This window comes from Poromitra crassiceps (genome assembly GCF_964638095.1).
Source record: "Poromitra crassiceps genome assembly, chromosome: 2".
NCBI classification, from domain to species: domain Eukaryota; kingdom Metazoa; phylum Chordata; class Actinopteri; order Beryciformes; family Melamphaidae; genus Poromitra; species Poromitra crassiceps.
Genome location: NC_139624.1, coordinates 46,212,730 through 46,232,805, shown reverse-complemented (window position 1 = coordinate 46,232,805; position 20,076 = coordinate 46,212,730). Strand labels below are relative to the sequence as shown.

The window sequence follows — 20,076 nt, the reverse complement described above, 5'->3', positions numbered from 1 at the left end:
CACAGTTAAATAAAACACGCCAGGTCAAGGTCCTCATTAAGTCCATGCGGGCTGACAGTGTTGAGTGTATGGATCCAGCGTGCTTCACGCTGTAATAGATTCCTATCCAGGTCCCCGCCCCTTGGGTGCGGTTTCACCAAGTCAAGTGCCCAGAACCGGAGATCAGAATCAGCGTGATTGTGCTGTACAAAATGTTCAACCAACGGGGCTTTCATGTCTCTGCGACGAATGGCACTCTTATGTTCCGTTACGCGTGTGCGTAACGGACGAGTAGTCTTGCCAATGTACCACCGTGGGCAGGGACAGGAGATAGCATACACTACCCCCTGCGATGCGCAGGTGGTGAGGTGCTTGAGGTCGATGGTAACTCCATTTGGGAACGAAAGGGATTTTGTTTTGTTAGTTTGGGGGCAGCAAGAGCAGTGTCCACACGGAAAATGGCCTATAGGGGGAGGACGGGAATCGATGGTGGGTTGTGTGGAGATGGGGGTGTGAAACGTTTTGACCAGGCTGTCCCTGATGTTCTGGTTCCTGGTGAAGGCTATCCTGGGTGGTGTGGTGAAGCTTGCATGTACTTGTAACACTCTCCAATGTTTTAACAAGCAGCGTTTAATTTTATTGGCTAGGGGAGAGTACTGGAGGGTGGCTGTGACTCTGGGTGGGGTAGGGTCCGGTATCTTGGGTTGTAGCAGGATATCCCTATGTGAGTACAGAGCGCGTTTATACGCGTGGGAGATGGGTCTCCGCCCATACCCTCTCTCCTGGAATCTGAGACGCATCTGGGTGGCCTTATCGACAAAGTCACTTTTGTCACTGCATAATCTGCGAAGGCGCATAAATTGTCCCGTGGGCAGATTGTCCTTGAGATGAGAGGGGTGATAACTAGTGGCGTGGAGGAGGGTGTTCCTGTCTGTGGGCTTACGATAGATGGATGAGTGTAGTTTATTGTTGTGTTTGTAAACAGAGACGTCCAAGAAATTGATCCGGTCGGGGTGATGGTCTATGGTGAAGCGGAGGTGGGGGTTCCAGGTGTTGAGCAGAGTATGAAATTCTAACAGTGATGTGGATGAGCCATGCCAGATCAGGAAGACGTCATCGATATATCTGCGCCACAGAATGATAGAGCTGATAAACGGGTTAACGCTAGAGTTGTACACAAAGTCTTTCTCAAAGGCACCCACGTATAAATTTGCTATACTGGGGGCTGCGGCGCAGCCCATAGCGACCCCCGAGGTCTGAAGATAATAGTCCCCGTTGAACACGAAGTAGTTGTGAACAAGGCTAATCTCAGCCAGAGAGGCTATGAGTTCATTGGGGGGGGTATCTGTAGTTCTCCCGGTCAGTGTGTGTTTGATGATCTCTATTGCCCCCTGTTGTGGAATGTTGGTATATAATGATTCGATGTCCATGGTGGCCAGTATGACAGATGACACATCTATGTCTAGTTGGTCTATGATGCAGAGGAAATCTGCTGAGTCCCGGATGTATGCTGGTAGTCTGTGGACAAAAGGCTGTATATGGTGGTCAACAAATTTAGATAGGGGCTCAAGTAGGGACTCATTTCCTGAGACGATCGGGCGGCCAGGAGGAGGGGTCTTGTTTTTATGAATTTTGGGGAGCAGATACAGAGCTGGGGTCCTGTGGTGTTTACGTAACAGGAACCTGTGGTCACGTTTGGTGATATGGCCAGCCTGAAGTGCATTGTCTATGACAGATTTGATGATGGCTCGGGTGCGAGGCCCTGGATCACTGCTGCATTGTTTATATGTAATAGGATCAGAGAGCTGACGTATAGCTTCCGCAGTGTAGTCAGAAAGGTTCTGAATGACAACCGCTCCGCCTTTATCAGCAGGTCGGATCACTATCGAGTTAGTTAGCTAGACATAGATGTGTCATCTGTCATACTGGCCACCATGGACATCGAATCATTATATACCAACATTCCACAACAGGGGGCAATAGAGATCATCAAACACACACTGACCGGGAGAACTACAGATACCCCCCCCAATGAACTCATAGCCTCTCTGGCTGAGATTAGCCTTGTTCACAACTACTTCGTGTTCAACGGGGACTATTATCTTCAGACCTCGGGGGTCGCTATGGGCTGCGCCGCAGCCCCCAGTATAGCAAATTTATACGTGGGTGCCTTTGAGAAAGACTTTGTGTACAACTCTAGCGTTAACCCGTTTATCAGCTCTATCATTCTGTGGCGCAGATATATCGATGACGTCTTCCTGATCTGGCATGGCTCATCCACATCACTGTTAGAATTTCATACTCTGCTCAACACCTGGAACCCCCACCTCCGCTTCACCATAGACCATCACCCCGACCGGATCAATTTCTTGGACGTCTCTGTTTACAAACACAACAATAAACTACACTCATCCATCTATCGTAAGCCCACAGACAGGAACACCCTCCTCCACGCCACTAGTTATCACCCCTCTCATCTCAAGGACAATCTGCCCACGGGACAATTTATGCGCCTTCGCAGATTATGCAGTGACAAAAGTGACTTTGTCGATAAGGCCACCCAGATGCGTCTCAGATTCCAGGAGAGAGGGTATGGGCGGAGACCCATCTCCCACGCGTATAAACGCGCTCTGTACTCACATAGGGATATCCTGCTACAACCCAAGATACCGGACCCTACCCCACCCAGAGTCACAGCCACCCTCCAGTACTCTCCCCTAGCCAATAAAATTAAACGCTGCTTGTTAAAACATTGGAGAGTGTTACAAGTACATGCAAGCTTCACCACACCACCCAGGATAGCCTTCACCAGGAACCAGAACATCAGGGACAGCCTGGTCAAAACGTTTCACACCCCCATCTCCACACAACCCACCATCGATTCCCGTCCTCCCCCTATAGGCCATTTTCCGTGTGGACACTGCTCTTGCTGCCCCCAAACTAACAAAACAAAATCCCTCGTTCCCAAATGGAGTTACCATCGACCTCAAGCACCTCACCACCTGCGCATCGCAGGGGGTAGTGTATGCTATCTCCTGTCCCTGCCCACGGTGGTACATTGGCAAGACTACTCGTCCGTTACGCACACGCGTAACGGAACATAAGAGTGCCATTCGTCGCAGAGACATGAAAGCCCCGTTGGTTGAACATTTTGTACAGCACAATCACGCTGATTCTGATCTCCGGTTCTGGGCACTTGACTTGGTGAAACCGCACCCAAGGGGCGGGGACCTGGATAGGAATCTATTACAGCGTGAAGCACGCTGGATCCATACACTCAACACTGTCAGCCCGCATGGACTTAATGAGGACCTTGACCTGGCGTGTTTTATTTAACTGTGTTGCATTCAGTCATGATATTGTTATCCAGGCCCTGTATGTGGTGTTCAGCTGTCCCCCCTCCCCCTCCTCCCCCTCCCTCTCTTCTCTCCCCCCTCCCCCCCCCCCCCCCCTTTTTTTTTTTTTTTTTTCCCCCTTTTTCCTCCCTAGCCTATTCCTCCCTAGCCTATAACTTATAGCCTATATCCTATAGACTGTTGTCTTCTGCTGTAACCATCATTGTGTATTCATTACTATTACTTATGTATGTTGTTGCTATTCTCCGTCGCTTTAACAAGGCCCATCCTATACTGTGATGTCATAGCACTGCCCACCATACGTCATCCCAACTGACTGTTGCCACGTATTTTGCTTTATATACGCAGGTGCGGCGGCCGACGCCCAGCTAACATTGCCTGAGGAAGACCTACGTGGTTGAAACGCGTTGCGTTTTGTCTGCCCGTTTAACTTTGAAGATATATTCTGATTTGTAACTGCCTGTACACAGATATATTACTTCGCATTAAATATTGCTATATAAAAATACTCCTAGTAGCTCCACCGTTTTTTCAATTTGAATACTTTTGCCTTTTGAGCTGCTTGGGTCCACACTTTCATTGATTTCCTATTTTGTACAGTTTGGCAACTGTCACGTGGACATGACCGATCCTCACGTACCCGATTGGGACAATGTACTGAGTTACACCTCGGAGGATATTGCTTCACTCCTGGCGACGGGCCCCTCTCTTTTTCAGACCCAGCCCGCATCGCCAGTTTCCCAGGATTGGAATTCCATCCTGAAACTTGAAAAACGTGTAACCCGCCTCGAACTACACTCGGGCACACTGTCAGAGTACTGCCGCGCCAAAAGAATCCCCCGTGGATTACGTATGCAAAAGGCACCGACGGCGTTCCAGGATAACCCTGTTTTCTCAAACAAATGGTGCGCCATTCTTAACAAGTGCTCGCTGGACTTGATGATTCTACTCATTCAGACCTCTAACTCGGAGGCCACCCAGCTCAGAACCGAGATAGCAACACACCTCAACTCCGTCAAAGAGAAGACGACTCTAGATGACTTCAACAACCAGACCTCCATCATCCAGGAGACGATCAACCAGCTGAAGGAAGACACCAAAGCCTTTAAATATAAGAAATTCCTGCGTGACCTTAACGATTATCAGAGAAATCACGTTTACCAATGGCTAAATCCCACCACACGCAGACCCAGGAGAGTCACTTTCCGAGACTCGTCCCCGGAATACACCTGCTCCAGTGGAGACGATTCAGAGGGAGCCGGACCCCCCTCTATCTCAGCCGCTTCTTCAGGAGCCTCTGCATCATCGGCCTCTTTTTTAGGCCAAGGTCGCTCTACACAGAGAGGACGGCCCAAACGGGGCTCCTCCAGGCGTGCGGCCCAGCCTCCCCTACAGGACTGGGACGGGGAGTCCCAGTTCCAGCAGCCCCGATACTACACCAGGAGCTCTCACAACCCATACCAGTGATTAACTTGTCCAGTAAGTCCCTCTCACAGCCACATCTAGACCTGCTCTCTAAAGGACTGTCATTTGTTCCCACTGCCAAGTATCAGCCTTTCAATACCAGAATCAATCTACACAAATTCATCCGTAAACTGAGGCTCAGACTATACTTTAGGCACCTTAACAGCACTGACAGCACCCCCCCAGCCCTTGCACCCCCCTCCTCCTTTATACTACCCGGCATTATAGACTCTGCCATAGACACGTATAGCAAGCTCGTCCATCAGGATATCTCGACTCTCGAACAGAGCATCCCCCTTGTCAGGCAGAACCTATCTCGCAGGGAAAGAGCAGCCCTCACAGAACTACAACGTGACAACTCGATAGTGATCCGACCTGCTGATAAAGGCGGAGCGGTTGTCATTCAGAACCTTTCTGACTACACTGCGGAAGCTATACGTCAGCTCTCTGATCCTATTACATATAAACAATGCAGCAGTGATCCAGGGCCTCGCACCCGAGCCATCATCAAATCTGTCATAGACAATGCACTTCAGGCTGGCCATATCACCAAACGTGACCACAGGTTCCTGTTACGTAAACACCACAGGACCCCAGCTCTGTATCTGCTCCCCAAAATTCATAAAAACAAGACCCCTCCTCCTGGCCGCCCGATCGTCTCAGGAAATGAGTCCCTACTTGAGCCCCTATCTAAATTTGTTGACCACCATATACAGCCTTTTGTCCACAGACTACCAGCATACATCCGGGACTCAGCAGATTTCCTCTGCATCATAGACCAACTAGACATAGATGTGTCATCTGTCATACTGGCCACCATGGACATCGAATCATTATATACCAACATTCCACAACAGGGGGCAATAGAGATCATCAAACACACACTGACCGGGAGAACTACAGATACCCCCCCCAATGAACTCATAGCCTCTCTGGCTGAGATTAGCCTTGTTCACAACTACTTCGTGTTCAACGGGGACTATTATCTTCAGACCTCGGGGGTCGCTATGGGCTGCGCCGCAGCCCCCAGTATAGCAAATTTATACGTGGGTGCCTTTGAGAAAGACTTTGTGTACAACTCTAGCGTTAACCCGTTTATCAGCTCTATCATTCTGTGGCGCAGATATATCGATGACGTCTTCCTGATCTGGCATGGCTCATCCACATCACTGTTAGAATTTCATACTCTGCTCAACACCTGGAACCCCCACCTCCGCTTCACCATAGACCATCACCCCGACCGGATCAATTTCTTGGACGTCTCTGTTTACAAACACAACAATAAACTACACTCATCCATCTATCGTAAGCCCACAGACAGGAACACCCTCCTCCACGCCACTAGTTATCACCCCTCTCATCTCAAGGACAATCTGCCCACGGGACAATTTATGCGCCTTCGCAGATTATGCAGTGACAAAAGTGACTTTGTCGATAAGGCCACCCAGATGCGTCTCAGATTCCAGGAGAGAGGGTATGGGCGGAGACCCATCTCCCACGCGTATAAACGCGCTCTGTACTCACATAGGGATATCCTGCTACAACCCAAGATACCGGACCCTACCCCACCCAGAGTCACAGCCACCCTCCAGTACTCTCCCCTAGCCAATAAAATTAAACGCTGCTTGTTAAAACATTGGAGAGTGTTACAAGTACATGCAAGCTTCACCACACCACCCAGGATAGCCTTCACCAGGAACCAGAACATCAGGGACAGCCTGGTCAAAACGTTTCACACCCCCATCTCCACACAACCCACCATCGATTCCCGTCCTCCCCCTATAGGCCATTTTCCGTGTGGACACTGCTCTTGCTGCCCCCAAACTAACAAAACAAAATCCCTCTCGTTCCCAAATGGAGTTACCATCGACCTCAAGCACCTCACCACCTGCGCATCGCAGGGGGTAGTGTATGCTATCTCCTGTCCCTGCCCACGGTGGTACATTGGCAAGACTACTCGTCCGTTACGCACACGCGTAACGGAACATAAGAGTGCCATTCGTCGCAGAGACATGAAAGCCCCGTTGGTTGAACATTTTGTACAGCACAATCACGCTGATTCTGATCTCCGGTTCTGGGCACTTGACTTGGTGAAACCGCACCCAAGGGGCGGGGACCTGGATAGGAATCTATTACAGCGTGAAGCACGCTGGATCCATACACTCAACACTGTCAGCCCGCATGGACTTAATGAGGACCTTGACCTGGCGTGTTTTATTTAACTGTGTTGCATTCAGTCATGATATTGTTATCCAGGCCCTGTATGTGGTGTTCAGCTGTCCCCCCTCCCCCTCCTCCCCCTCCCTCTCTTCTCTCCCCCCTCCCCCCCCCCCCTTTTTTTTTTTTTTTTTTTTCCCCCTTTTTCCTCCCTAGCCTATTCCTCCCTAGCCTATAACTTATAGCCTATATCCTATAGACTGTTGTCTTCTGCTGTAACCATCATTGTGTATTCATTACTATTACTTATGTATGTTGTTGCTATTCTCCGTCGCTTTAACAAGGCCCATCCTATACTGTGATGTCATAGCACTGCCCACCATACGTCATCCCAACTGACTGTTGCCACGTATTTTGCTTTATATACGCAGGTGCGGCGGCCGACGCCCAGCTAACATTGCCTGAGGAAGACCTACGTGGTTGAAACGCGTTGCGTTTTGTCTGCCCGTTTAACTTTGAAGATATATTCTGATTTGTAACTGCCTGTACACAGATATATTACTTCGCATTAAATATTGCTATATAAAAATACTCCTAGTAGCTCCACCGTTTTTTCAATAAAATGCTTCTAAAAATAGATTTACTTAACTAAACCAAGCGATTCAGCTATATTTAGAATCAGGAGAGACCATAACATTTCCCTCTGACCAAAAATAAGATATAAAACTGAAAAAAGAAAAATTACAACTTTTTTATTTTTGGCCCAAGTGAAATGTTGTAGGTCTCTCCTGATTCTAAATATAGCTGAATATAAGCATTTTACGAAATGTAGATAGAAAAATGAATAGCGAATGAGATCCCTTGGTTCGTATGCTGAACGCTGAAGAGACTTTGCCACTCTTACTTTGGAGCATCTGACAAAGGAAGTAAAGATGCTGTATTTACTTGCAGGTATGGAAGGCTGAGATTAATTTCTTCCCTCCTCTCCGTTTTCCCTTCCAGCTCAAGACGACCAAACGAGTGTACTACTTCTGTGCGCAGGACAGCCTGAATGCACAGCTGTGGATGGACAGTGTTCAGAGTTGCCTGTCGGATGCCTAGAGAGAAGGCGGGGACTCTGAAAAGAGGACGGGAGCAACCCAACCAGGAAATGAATGAGCAGTGAACCGAGGGCACCTAACGGAGTGGGGGGGGGGCTTCCCCACAGTTAAGCTCTGTTCAGTGTCGGTAGTGTTTGAACTAATAATGTTGCGTCACAATGTTTCAGTGTTTTTGTTATAAAAAAAAAAACAAAAAGAAAAGAAAAAGACGACAAATCCCTGAACACAACCACTTGCTGTTATCTCACAACATTGCTGCAGCCCCCCCCACTCCGCACACGGTCTGACCACTATCTGCCAGCCCCCCCCCCCCTTCCCCTGCACATGGTCTGACCACTATCTGTGCTGGATGTCTACATGCAAAAAAACGGGAGCTTTGGAAAAAAGAAAAGCATGCTGTCATTCTGCAGGACAGTTTCTCACCAAACGATTGCGAGCTGCAGCGTGGATCGACCCGGACCCCTCCACCTGCTAAACCCCGCCTCACACGCACCCTTTAAAACACTCCAGGAAGGACAGACGCAGGGCCTGCATCCCCCAGCCACTCTCCATGTTGTTCATGAATTAAATAACCCAGACGAACGAAGGCGGAACCCTGAACGGACCAGGCCCTAGCAGAACCCTCTTCCTGCCTTCCTGCTATCTCGGCCCCTTCGTTTCTCTGCCTCTCACTGCCTGATATAGCCGATCTGCCGTCTATTTAGAGGACGTTCAACACCCACTAATGTTTTGCTGTGGCCCAAGACACAAAAGGCAGGGGAGGGGGGCCTTCAACGGTTCATGAAGGATTTTTCTTCAAAATCATTTTTTTAAATATATACAGTATATGCGAGATGAAACGTTCTCCCTTCTTCACAGAACGGTTGGCGGCCATGAGAACACCGTGAAAGCCATTAGTAATCAAACCGGGAGAGCGCCAGTCGGAGATTAGATTCTTGGGTCTGTCGGGTTGAACGTCACTGAAGAGTTTACAAAAAGAGAGAGAGAGAGAGGCTGTGGATGAAACTTCCCTCACTAAGCTAAAACCTCTTCTAATTCTGTGCTTCTCATCAGTGCATCTACAACCACTATTAACGTTGAGATTTTTAAGGGATATTGCTGAAGGAAAAGGAGGGGATATATTTTGTCAATATAAAAGGATTTCCTGGAAGGTGAAAGATGAGGATGGAAGGGGTGCTACGGAGCAGAGAGTATTATGGGATGCCTTGGAGAGACTTGGAATGGGAGGTTTTCTTGGTCGCCAAGGAACGAAACAAAACACACAGCCAAGCAAACATGTTCAAGTGTCTTGGATTATTAAAGCGGTCCAGTAGGAAGTTTGCTGGGCTTGTTCAGACTTTACAGTTAAAGTTATCCAGTAGGATGTTTGCTGGGCTTGTTCAGACTTTACAGTGAACTGTTTTGAGACACATCACCGTTAATATTTCAACTCTCTCCACTCGGGCTTCAGTGTTGTTGTTTTTCAGTCCGGGCCTGTTACGTTATAGCCTGTCCTAAAGCTTGTACATAGAGGAGTCTGCTAGAAAATTATAGAGAAAGAAATATGTTTAGCTGGATTCTTTGAGGTTGCAAAAATCAACTCACTTCTATTTTCTTCTTCTTTTTTTATGCTACAGAACTGTATTAGTTAGTTGCCGTCTGGAGCCTCCCCTTTTGTCACAAGAACCACACACACCCACTCTAACACCACCCATGCTATGTAAAATATGGTTATACCGCTGTCTTGTTGAACATAAAAATTTCAATTGTAGATTTTTTTCTCTAATAACTTCTTTGTATATACTACACCAGATTTGTATGTAACGTTTATGGTAGTAATTTATTTAACTGTCTCCTCAGTAAGAAAGTTCCTCAAGCACCACTTTATTTTTAAATTAGGAGTCCAATGTGCCATTTGTTTATTTCTGTATTAATGTGACTAATGCTACTACTTTTCTTTTCGAGAAAAAATTACAAGTAAAGCCTCAATGTCTCTTTTTTTAAGACGGTTGTCCTTACTCAATATCAAACCTAATGCAAGAGTGGAAATGGCGTGTAAGAGTGAGTGAGGTGGAAAACCTTGTTTTAAAGGCTGGTTGAATCTGACTATTGCACGCCCACAGTGGTGGGATGTTTCTGGATATAGATTATGGTCAAAATAAATCTTAATCGGCCAGGTGTTTGGTATCGGTGATTGGTTTTAGCTCACCAAACCGATGAGGCCACGTTCAGTGTTGTTGACTCATTCTGAGTTTTAGAAAACAGGCGGTATCAACAAGGGATGCCCTGCCAAGTAGATAACTTTACCCCAAATTATAAACTCCATTCCCTAAAGTATCCGCAATCATTTGAGGAATCGAGTCAAAAATACATTTGTTAATCGTGACTAATGAGCATTTTAGCCATAATTGTGCAACTCTACTGCCAAACCTGCCTGACTGCACAGTTTGAGCTACTTTGTTTTCCACATTTTAAATACTTAGTCAAACTCACTGGGACATCACAGGATGATCCAAATGAAAATAGGCTGTATAGTAGCTGGTTGCTGTGGTGGAATTAGAGACATTTAAACAAAACATCAAAGATAAAAAAAAAAAAGTAAGGCACTGTTCAGAATATTTACCATCCTATTTAATAGGATGCTAAATATTCTGAAATAACAGCGCCTTTTCAGATTTTAGCATCTTCTCCCCTGAAACTAAACACCTGGTTTTGGCCCCTACCATCCAATCAAAATGCAAAAAAAAGAGAAGGTAATATGACATGACTTTCATCTCACGCCTTGTCCAGGATGAACAATCTTTAAGTCGGATGGAAAAAAGCCCAATAAATAAAAACACGGCGTAGCACTAATACGGAGACCTTAGATCTGACTCCGAATGTTGTGGAAGCACCAAGATACTGCAGAGTAGCCTACTGTATCTCCCCGAGAAACCAATTAAAATCTCTGGTTGCCATTTCAGCTTCCTTAAAACACACTATTGGATTTCTCCTGAGAAAACCATGCTGGATTTCTGACATCATCAGCCCCCCTGCCCCCTTCAGAAATTGATGGATAAAAAAAATCATGCAGGTTGAATTCTAGGATCTTATACTCTTCTTCCTGTGAGGAATATTTGGACCAAAACAGCGGAACTGGACTGTGGGAAAGACTGTGTATTTTGACCGCAGCCTGTATTCACACCACTCAAACCCAGCTCGTCCTTTTACTCGTTATACTCATCTCTCATGATAACTCTCTACCACATTAACCACAACAATATGACTTACTCCTTTTATTTATTTCGTTTTTTTGTTTTTTAATTAGAAATTACCTTCTGAGCCGGGTTATGTTGTCGATCGTGTAATATATTTTTTAGAATCCAAATAAAGACAATGTGGGTTTAAATGTTCAATTTAGTTTTTTTTGGTCCGAGTGTTTTGACTTCAGTTTTTCCCCATGCTTCTATTTTGAGATGGCCTGGCATTGCCAAGACCAATTCACATTGCACTGCATTTGAGCTAGCTGGCAGATTTGTCAGGTTCCCAGGCTATATTTGAGATATTTCCCAAACAAAAGGGAAGTTGAGAAAGCATTTTCTTTTTTCTGTACACAAAACAGAAGCCTGGAACTATAAAATATGTTGCATTGTTAAAGAGTATAAACTCAACAGTATATGGAGCAGTTAGACCAACATTCAAATACTTCTTACAGGTTAATGCTTCAATTTAACACTAAAGGTCCTTACACATCGGGAGCGATGCGAATATACGGCACGAAATTGCGATGCGAGTTTTGACCCACCTGTCAATCACAGCCACAGATGTGTACACGTCGGAAGCGAATTTCTGAAAAATCGACCGTGGTTCGAAAAAATAAACACCGCAAAAACGCTCAGCGAAACTTCGCCGTTGGTATGCACGGTTGCATTGACTGATATAGGTTCGGAAAATATTATTGACGTGCGAATTAATCGCACGAAAAATACGTGCTCGGTGTGTAAGGACCTTAAGAGAATGAGAACTTTTACTTTTGTGTACCCTTTACTGCTAATACTTATTTTAATTTAAGTAAAAAATTCTGAATAAATGGAACATCTTTCCATTATGGTATTGTTACTTTTACTTGCAGTAAAGGATTTGAGTAGCTTGGTAAAACCATCTTGATCACGTGACCTCACATTGTTTAGTTTTGTGGATCAGTCTGGCCTCCAGGCCGCCCTCAGCGATTTCCAGAAATGACACAGTGCACGGTCAAATCAGGGACCTGCGCCATAGTTGACAACGTAACCAGCCAATCAGGGCCGTCACTGCCAAAACGGTAATGCTGTCTGCCAATGCAACATTAATGTTAGTAGAGTAAACAGCTGTAAGTGCAGTTATTGCAGAAATAGACTCACAACAATTAAACAAGAACAAAGAGTATGCACCAACGGTGTTTCCTGGTGGAAAAGCTGTTCTTCCGAGTGGGAAAAGCTGTTCTTCAGAGTAGATTTGGCAATGGTGATTGGCTAAAGGAGTTGTCCGTCTGTCAAGGCAAGTACTCCCGTCTCCCGCCCACTGAAATCGCTGTGGGCCGCTGGAGAGCCAGACTGATACCAGGGTTCCTGCACATTTTCCATTTCAAAGTTCCAGACGTCTCTGTAGATCTTTCAGACCATATTTGACATCCGAGTACAAAAGGGCATCACATAGTGTTGAAAAGTGGTGGGGACATGTCCCCATTGTAAATGACACCTATGGCCACACCACAGTTTGGAGGTTTTGGGTTTGAGCCTCAGTGAAAGCTTGGACTTTGAACAACTTCCAAAGTGGGGTGGGGAGATGGGGAATGGAGACTGGGAGATCATTCATATCTCAGTTGTAGAGGCTCTCCTTATTGGTTTGATTAGCCTACCTGCTCGACTTCATTAAAAACTTTTTATAAAAAAAAATTAATCAACAAGTGCATACAGTAATAGCTAGATGTTTACGTAAAGAAATGGTTTATAAATCCAACCGTTAACATACATGTTCAATTCTGACTGTGTGCTATTATGTTTCCAAATAATTGCCTTTTTGCTAGGTCTACAATTAACACCAAACCCAGACAAGTTCAATGCACAGCATTTTATTATAATTATTTTTATATACTGTTGCATTATTGCAGCTGATATTGGTGGAGGATTTGGTACAGTTAGAAGGCAGTTGGGGCAGAGCTGTTTTGTGACGTACAGGCATTGAGGTAGCTCAGTGTAGGTGTGTGCAATCAGTCACTTCCTGCCTTGCTTTACACTCCAAGCTCTCTCTGGCCTGCGCTCTCATACCGAGCAGTGAACATTTTGGCTGTGAAATTCTGAATGTTATATTTTAGAAAACAGAAGAGGGGGCAGTAGTCTGGAATGACAAGTATTTTCTCAAACTGTCTTTCTTTTTTCCATACTTATCCAGAACTGGAAATAACTAAAATCTACAGTAATTCCATACTGCGTAGGAACCCAGTGTTACGTAGGGCAAAACAGCATGTGAGATCACGTTATCAGGGTGGTTATTACCAGGCTAGGATTTGAGTACTTTTTCCACCATTGAAGGTTCATCATAAAATACTTCAAAAAACCACTGCAGCCATTTGAAAACTTTGCCGACTTAATTTGTTAGAGGGAGCACGAAGACCCTGCCTGGTCCAATTCCCAACCAGCTCCAGGACTGCTGACCCTGACCGCCCTGTGGACAGGAACATCAGAGCAAATGTTCCTCTCTCATTAAACTGAACAGTGGGTCAGATCTTTGCAGGAGCGGAAACACGACAACCAGAACTGGCAAGAAGGCTTTTGGTATTAATGTGGTCAACCAGACACTTTTTTAATTTCAAATTTTTAACAATGATCGTAGAACCTGATAGCTGTCAAATGATTTTAAGTAAGTACACCAGAGAGGCCTGGAGCTCTGCAGAACCCAAACCCAAACGCTCTTTTCCAATCCTGCTGCTCACAAAACAATCAAATAAAATAAAATAAAATAAACACAGCGTCACTCTTACCAGATGCAACAGCAGCTCTTGCCCTGTGAGTAAGTGCTCGGTGGAAAAGAAAGAAAGAAAAAAAAAAAAAAGGAACAGACAACAATAGTAATCTCAAGATTGCTTGTAAAATTACTTTTAAATGTAGATAATATTTGAATATAGGTAGATAATGTTTGGTTGATTTAAGGGGGATAGCAATAAGAACTTAAAGGTCAATACAATCAGAAGGTCTTAGCTCACTAGCTAGGTCAACAGAGAACCGGTTATACATGCACTAACATGAAACAAAGACAAAAAAATAAAATAAAAATCAGAAACCTCGAGTTGAGATTATATCCAAATCATCTTTTTTTTGCCCATAACTATACCGAATGAGTCTTGTCGTTCTCCAACAAAGCTAAATTGATTCTTTTTAAAAAGAAATATGTTGAATTTCATTTTAAATAAAAAAAAATGGCTAATTGACATTATTGCACATGAGCAAAAAGACAGTAATACTATAGAGCTCTGTTCATCGACCCTCGCTCCTCTGTGACGGACCCTCCTCAAGCACTTCAACACATTCAGAAACCTGGTGATGTAGGAGAGTAAGAGATGTTTCAACAGCAACCGAAAAAAAGAAAAGAAAAATTGGTAAAAACCTTGATCTGGGCGAGAGGACAGATAAGACGGCCAGCAGAGATGAGGGTAAAACACTTACATTGTGCTATAATGTACAGTAAATGGCTGCATAAGTGCTTTTCTTAAGCTTGAAGGGGAAAAAAAGAAAAAATCCCCCCAAAAAACAAAAGAAGGTATTTATTGTTGAGGCATCATTTTTCCATTAAAAGTTAACCTGTGCTATCCGCATAGGGGCCGCGATGTAACATCCCTAACACTTGGGGTCCAACAGCTTGAACGAGTAGGAGAGCAAATCCTTCAGGAAATAAAAAAATAATAATGATGTTTATAATCCTCGGATTCGGTCGTTTTAAAGATCGCTGCTACATTAAAACCGCACGTAATTATGTGCAACATCGGAAAAAAGGCTTTGAAGATGATTCCTCTACACTCCGTTCTGTTTGTTGATTGATGATGTTTTTTGTTTTTGTTTTTTTACATGTTCCGCCGCCTCATTATTGGTGTTGATTGGCAGTGTCCAGGTCCAATAACATGGCAGAGTGATTCAGTAAAAACACCGTAGGGTTGCAGTGAGGTTATTTGGGGGGGAGTCACTCTGGAGGAGGCTGACAGTCTGTGGCACCCGACCAGGCTGGCTCTCTGCCGCTGGACGCTCTCAAACTGGCCCGTTGACCGACACCTCCTGGGGCGGTGGCGTTTCCTCTCTGTCGGGAGGGAATGGGACAGAGAGAGGGGACATTTAGGAACGTTTCCTCTCGGTCAGGAGGGGGAATGGAACAGAGAGAGGGGACATTTAGGAACAAACAGGGAATGGGACGGACAGAGGGGATATTTATGAACACACAGGGAATGGGACAGAGAGAGGGGACATTTAGGAACACAGGGAATGGGACAGAGAGAGGGGACATTTCGGAACACAGAATGGGATGGAGACTGGAGAGGGGACATTTAGGAACCCAGGGAATGGGACAGAGAGAGGGGACATTTAGGAACACATGGGGAATGGGACAGAGAGAGGGGACATTTAGGAACACAGGGAATGGGACAGAGAGGGGACATTTAGGAACACAGGGAATGGGACAGAGAGGGGACATTTAGGAACACGGGGACTGGGACAGAGAGGGGACATTTAGGAACACGGGGACTGGGACAGAGAGGGGACATTTAGGAACACAGGGAATGGGACAGAGAGAGGGGACATTTAGCAACACGGGGACTGGGAGAGAGAGAGGGGACATTTAGGAACACAGGGAATGGGACAGAGAGGGGGGACATTTAGGAACACATTGGGAATGGGACGGACAGAGGGGATATTTATGAACACACAGGGAATGGGACAGAGAGAGGGGACATTTAGGAACACAGGGAATGGGACGGACAGAGGGGATATTTATGAACACACAGGGAATGGGACAGAGAGAGGGGACATTTAGGAACACAGGGAATGTGACGGACAGAGGGGATATTTATGAACACACAGGGAATGGGACAGAGAGAGGGGACATTTAGGAACACAGGGAATGGGCCGGACAGAGGGGATATTTAGGAACACACAGGGAATGGGACAGAGAGAGGGGATATTTAGGAACACAGGGAATGGGACAGAGAGAGGGGACATTTCGGAACACAGAATGGGATGGAGACTGGAGAGGGGACATTTAGGAACCCAGGGAATGGGACAGAGAGAGGGGACATTTAGGAACACAGGGAATGGGACAGAGAGAGGGGACATTTAGAAACACAGGGAATGGGACAGAGAGGGGACATTTAGGAACACAGGGAATGGGACAGAGAGAGGGGACATTTAGAAACACAGGGAATGGGACAGAGAGGGGACATTTAGGAACACGGGGACTGGGACAGAGAGAGGGGACATTTAGGAACATGGGGACTGGGAGAGAGAGAGGGGACATTTAGGAACACAGGGAATGGGACAGGGAGAGGGGATATTTAGGAAAACAGAATGGGACAGGGAGAGGGGATATTTAGGAACACACGGGGAATGGGACAGAGAGAGGGGACATTTAGGAACACAGGGAATGGGACAGAGAGAGGGGACATTTAGGAACACAGGGAATGGGACAGAGAGGGGGGACATTTAGGAACACATTGGGAATGGGACAGAGAGAGGGGACATTTAGGAACACAGGGAATGGGACAGAGAGGGGGGACATTTAGGAACACATTGGGAATGGGACAGAGAGAGGGGACATTTAGGAACACAGGGAATGGGACAGAGAGGGGGGACATTTAGGAACACATTGGGAATGGGACAGAGAGAGGGGATATTTAGGAACACAGGGAATGGGACAGAGAGGGGGGACATTTAGGAACACATTGGGAATGGGACAGAGAGAGGGGATATTTATGGTGTGTTCCTTTATTGCAAAATAACGGGATGTGGAGGCTAAATGATGTCACATCCATTTTGTTTCCATTTGCAGAAAACTGGAGCAGGGAAGCTCACTGGTGGAATTGCGTCACATCCGTTTAAACGAGTCGGCTCTTGGTCAGATCCAGTCGCCAGCCAGCCTTGCCATTGTTAGCAATAACAGTTGATAAGGCATTTTGCGGCATTTTGCGCATACAAGCCCTGCAGTAACCTCATGTCCACACATATAGAAGTTAGGCAGTGCTGTGTGTACAGCTGATTTAATGAGACAAACAAAACAGCATTTACTACGATTATAACTACGGTACTGTTGTTGCGCGGAGCAGCCATCTGGGATTTTTTAGGTCGAGGCTGCTGAGGCTCCTACGAGTTTGGAATGGGAAATACCAGCTCTGGTGACGTCACCATCCCAGCGAGTTTGGAATGGGAAATACCAGCTCTGGTGACGTCACCATCCCAGCTCATGACCTTTGAACCGTAAGATTACCAGTTCCCAGTTATAAAGGAATTCCCCAAAAGCAACACACGAGGAATTGGACAAAGAGAGGGGACATTTAGGAACACATGGGGAATGGGACAGAGAGAGGGGACATTTAGGAACACATGGGGAATGGGACAGAGAGATGGGACATTTAGGAACACATGGGGAATGTGACAGAGAGAGGGGACATTTAGGAACACATGGGGAATGGGACAAGAAAGGGGACATTTAGGAACACATGGGGAATGGGACAGAGAGATGGGACATTTAGGAACACATGGGGAATGTGACAGAGAGAGGGGACATTTAGGAACACATGGGGAATGGGACAGAGAGATGGGACATTTAGGAACACATGGGGAATGTGACAGAGAGAGGGGACATTTAGGAACACATGGGGAATGGGACAGAGAGATGGGACATTTAGGAACACATGGGGAATGGGACAGAGAGATGGGACATTTAGGAACACATGGGGAATGTGACAGAGAGAGGGGACATTTAGGAACACATGGGGAATGGGACAGAGAGAGGGGACATTTAGGAACACATGGGGAATGGGACAAGAAAGGGGACATTTAGGAACACATGGGGAATGTGACAGAGAGAGGGGATATTTAGGAACACACGGGGAATGGGACAGAGAGAGGAGATATCTAGGAACACACATCTGAAAAGATTATCAGGCTTTGAGTACTGAAAGGCTCGGCTCATCTGAGGACATTTTTCCAGATGTGTCGTTCCTGCAATCATGACACTTCAATTCTAGCTTTTCGACACATTCCATTTGTATTGGGAACTAGGAATATCCCAGTTGAGTGACACCACACCCGAGTTGACCGCGTTCCAGTAAAACAGTAAAACTGGCTGTCGAGACAACCCGGGTTGAGTCTTACTTTTTCGAGTACCACCACTCTGTCGAGGTTCCAGGGCTGTGGACCCGGTACCATACAGTGACGTGAAAACACTGCAGACGACTGATTGGTGAGGCAGAATCGTGTTTACTCTGTCTCTGGATACAAGTTTAGTGACGCTTATCTTCTCTTGTGTTTAATGTTATTTCCCAAACTCTCCTCTGTTATTTTCAGCAGTCTTTTGCCTTGCTGCCTTCAGCTCTGGTGAAATAAAATCGATCTCCTTGCTCAGCCTTTTTCAATTGTTTTGAGAGAGAAAAGTCTGCGGTTCCGCTAGGCCGGAGCCGCGGGTTTTCCTGGTGACTGGCAGGGCAGCCGGCTTCTCTTCTCCCTGTAGCGTACCCCCCGTCCTCCGCTATGTGGTGCGGTACGCAGGCATGTAAAAAAACAACAAAGAAATATCCAATCTCCTAGCCGATGGTATCATTTGCTCATGTAGGTCATATAGAGGCACCATTATTTCATAACCAGTTTAAAGGTTCTGTTTAGGGATTAAATGTTAACGCTACAAACGGCGGGCGGAGGGCAGATATGCGGCATTGACCAGTTTGAGATTGAGCGAGTACTTAGTTGGGGTGAAAGGAGACACTACTTCAGGTCAAGACGAGTAAAGCAGACGTTGAGACGAACCGTACTATGCAGTACCATGTGGTGGAAACGAGCCATATGACATGTTAGGGTACAGAGGGGTCTGCTCCTTTTCTCTAGAGCAAATTGTTTGGGTGTAGTGAAGAGAAATCTTATTTAATTTGATTGTTGTGTGATTTATGTGAAACACATAAAATGTGAAACATATCACTCTACTACAGGAACTATAGTCAGGTGACAGAGCAGCAACACTCTTTACAATGTTACTTTGTTACAGCCATTCAAAAGAGGATTGTTGTACTGTACTGTTGTCACTGACCGTTTCATCCCTGGCTTACCACTGTCTGCTAGTGAATGACTTTACTGTCCAGTCGACTGACTGAAATCATAATACTGGCATTCCCATGTGATAGGACAGGCAGGCTTAGACTCATTCAAAGAGAGATTTAGGGCAGGCTTAGACTCATTCAAAGAGAGATTTGGGGCAGGCTTAGACTCAGTCATCCAAAGAGAGATTTCGGGCAGGCTTAGACTCATTCATCCAAAGAGAGATTTCGGGCAGGCTTAGACTCATTCATCCAAAGAGAGATTTAGGGCAGGCTTAGACTCATTCATCAAAAGGGAGATTTAGAGCAGGCTTAGACTCATTCATCCAAAGAGAGATTTAGGGCAGGCTTCGACTCATTCATCAAAAGAGAGACTTAGAGCAGGCCCAGACTCATTCATCCAAAGAGAGATTTAGGGCAGGCTTAGACTCATTCATTCAAAGAGAGATTTTGGGCAGGCTCAGACTCATTCATCCAAAGAGAGATTTCGGGCAGGCTTAGACTCATTCAACCAAAGAGAGATTTAGGGCAGGCTTCGACTCATTCATCCAAAAAGAGATTTTGGGCAGGCTTAGACTCATTCATCCAAAGAGAGATTTTGGGCAGGCTTAGGCTCATTCATCCAAAGAGAGATTTAGGGCAGGCTTAGACTCATTGATCCAAAGAGAGATTTCAGGCAGGCTTAGACTCATTCATTCAAAGAGAGATTTTGGGCAGGCTTAGACTCATTCATCCAAAG

General features: G+C 45.9%; 2 protein-coding genes across 6 annotated transcripts in view; one reads left to right on the top strand and one right to left on the bottom strand.

The window, feature by feature from the left end:
- sbf1 (SET binding factor 1) overlaps positions 1–10,704 on the top strand; it is a 240,088-nt gene extending 229,384 nt beyond the window's left edge. For both annotated transcript variants that reach the window (XM_083660189.1, XM_083660188.1), the window contains one exon: positions 7,959–10,704. In XM_083660189.1, the coding sequence (XP_083516315.1) occupies positions 7,959–8,057 (99 nt within the window). In that variant the 3' untranslated portion in view covers positions 8,058–10,704. The remainder of the gene's footprint in view (positions 1–7,958) is intronic.
- Positions 10,705–13,180: 2,476 nt separating this feature from the next.
- The window catches only part of LOC310772427 (serine/threonine-protein phosphatase 6 regulatory subunit 2-like), a 146,514-nt gene continuing 139,618 nt past the window's right edge, over positions 13,181–20,076 (bottom strand). For all 4 annotated transcript variants that reach the window (XM_083632237.1, XM_083632238.1, XM_083632239.1 and 1 more), the window contains one exon: positions 13,181–15,340. In XM_083632237.1, the coding sequence (XP_083488363.1) occupies positions 15,292–15,340 (49 nt within the window). In that variant the 3' untranslated portion in view covers positions 13,181–15,291. The remainder of the gene's footprint in view (positions 15,341–20,076) is intronic.